At 58.2% G+C, this 1,009-nt stretch overlaps 1 protein-coding gene across 1 annotated transcript in view; it reads left to right on the top strand.

Moving 5' to 3' along the window:
• Positions 1-253: 253 nt before the first annotated feature.
• LOC104510882 (very long-chain acyl-CoA synthetase-like) overlaps positions 254-1,009 on the top strand; it is a gene marked incomplete at both ends in the record, with an annotated part of 3,936 nt that continues 3,180 nt past the window's right edge. The window contains 2 exons of the mRNA XM_010153272.1: positions 254-378; positions 470-664. Coding sequence (XP_010151574.1) covers positions 254-378; positions 470-664 — 320 coding nt within the window. The remainder of the gene's footprint in view (positions 379-469; positions 665-1,009) is intronic.

The following is a 1,009-nucleotide window of genomic DNA, read 5'->3' as shown; positions in this document are numbered from 1 at the left end:
GATGGAGGCCAACATGGAGAGATGGGTGGATGGATGAAGAGATGGGTGGGTGGATGGATGGAGAGGTGGATGGATGGAGAGATGAATGGATGGAGGGATGGATGGATGCCAACATGGAGAGATGGATGGATGGAGTCCAACATGGATGGATAGATGGATGGATGGATAGACAGATGCCAACATGGATGGAAGGATGGAGAAAAAGGAAGAGGGAAAAGGAGAGGGGAACCATCACCCCACCATGTTCCCACAGGGGCCACCTGCGTCATACGGTCCAAGTTCTCTGCCTCCCAGTTCTGGGACGACTGCCGCCGCTACAACGTCTCCGTCATCCAGTACGTGGGCGAGCTGATGCGCTACCTCTGCAACACACCCAAGGTAAGGTGCCACCAGCCTGAAATCCACCCCAGGGGGAAGGTGACGCTGCGGGGCGCACGCTGAGATGGTCTCTCCCTTTGTCACCCCACAGCGCGCCAATGACCGGGAGCATGGGGTGCGCTTGGCCTTGGGCAACGGCCTGCGGGCAGAGGTGTGGAAGGAGTTCCTCCATCGCTTCGGACCCATCGCCATCTGGGAGTTCTATGGGGCCACCGAGGGCAACGCTGGCTTCATCAACTACACCGGCAAGATCGGGGCTGTGGGCCGAGCCAACGTGTTCCTCAAGGTGAGCCGACCGGGATAATGGGGGGGGGAGCAAACGCTGACTGCCTTGGGGAGACCGATACTGCATCCCCAGTTGGGTTGGTGCCAAGAGTGGGGTCTCTGGGATACCCTCTTCACGGTGGCAGAGGTGGTGAACTCCCTGGGGAAGCCAACGCTGTCCATCAGGTTGGGTCAACACAAAAGCAGGATCTCCAAGACACATCCCAAAGGAGCCTCCTCCACCTGGTTGGCCAACACTGACTCAACAGCGTTGACTCAGAGTCTAGATCTGGAGTGTCCATGGTGACCTGGACAGCTCTGTAGCCCCAAGAAAAGCCACTTTGTCATCACTTCTCAGCCCCCAACC

This window comes from Eurypyga helias, unplaced genomic scaffold (assembly GCF_000690775.1).
Source record: "Eurypyga helias isolate BGI_N326 unplaced genomic scaffold, ASM69077v1 scaffold32646, whole genome shotgun sequence".
NCBI classification, from domain to species: Eukaryota; Metazoa; Chordata; class Aves; order Eurypygiformes; family Eurypygidae; genus Eurypyga; species Eurypyga helias.
Note: the sequence above shows the minus strand (reverse complement) of the source record. Positions and strands in the feature narration are given on the sequence as shown.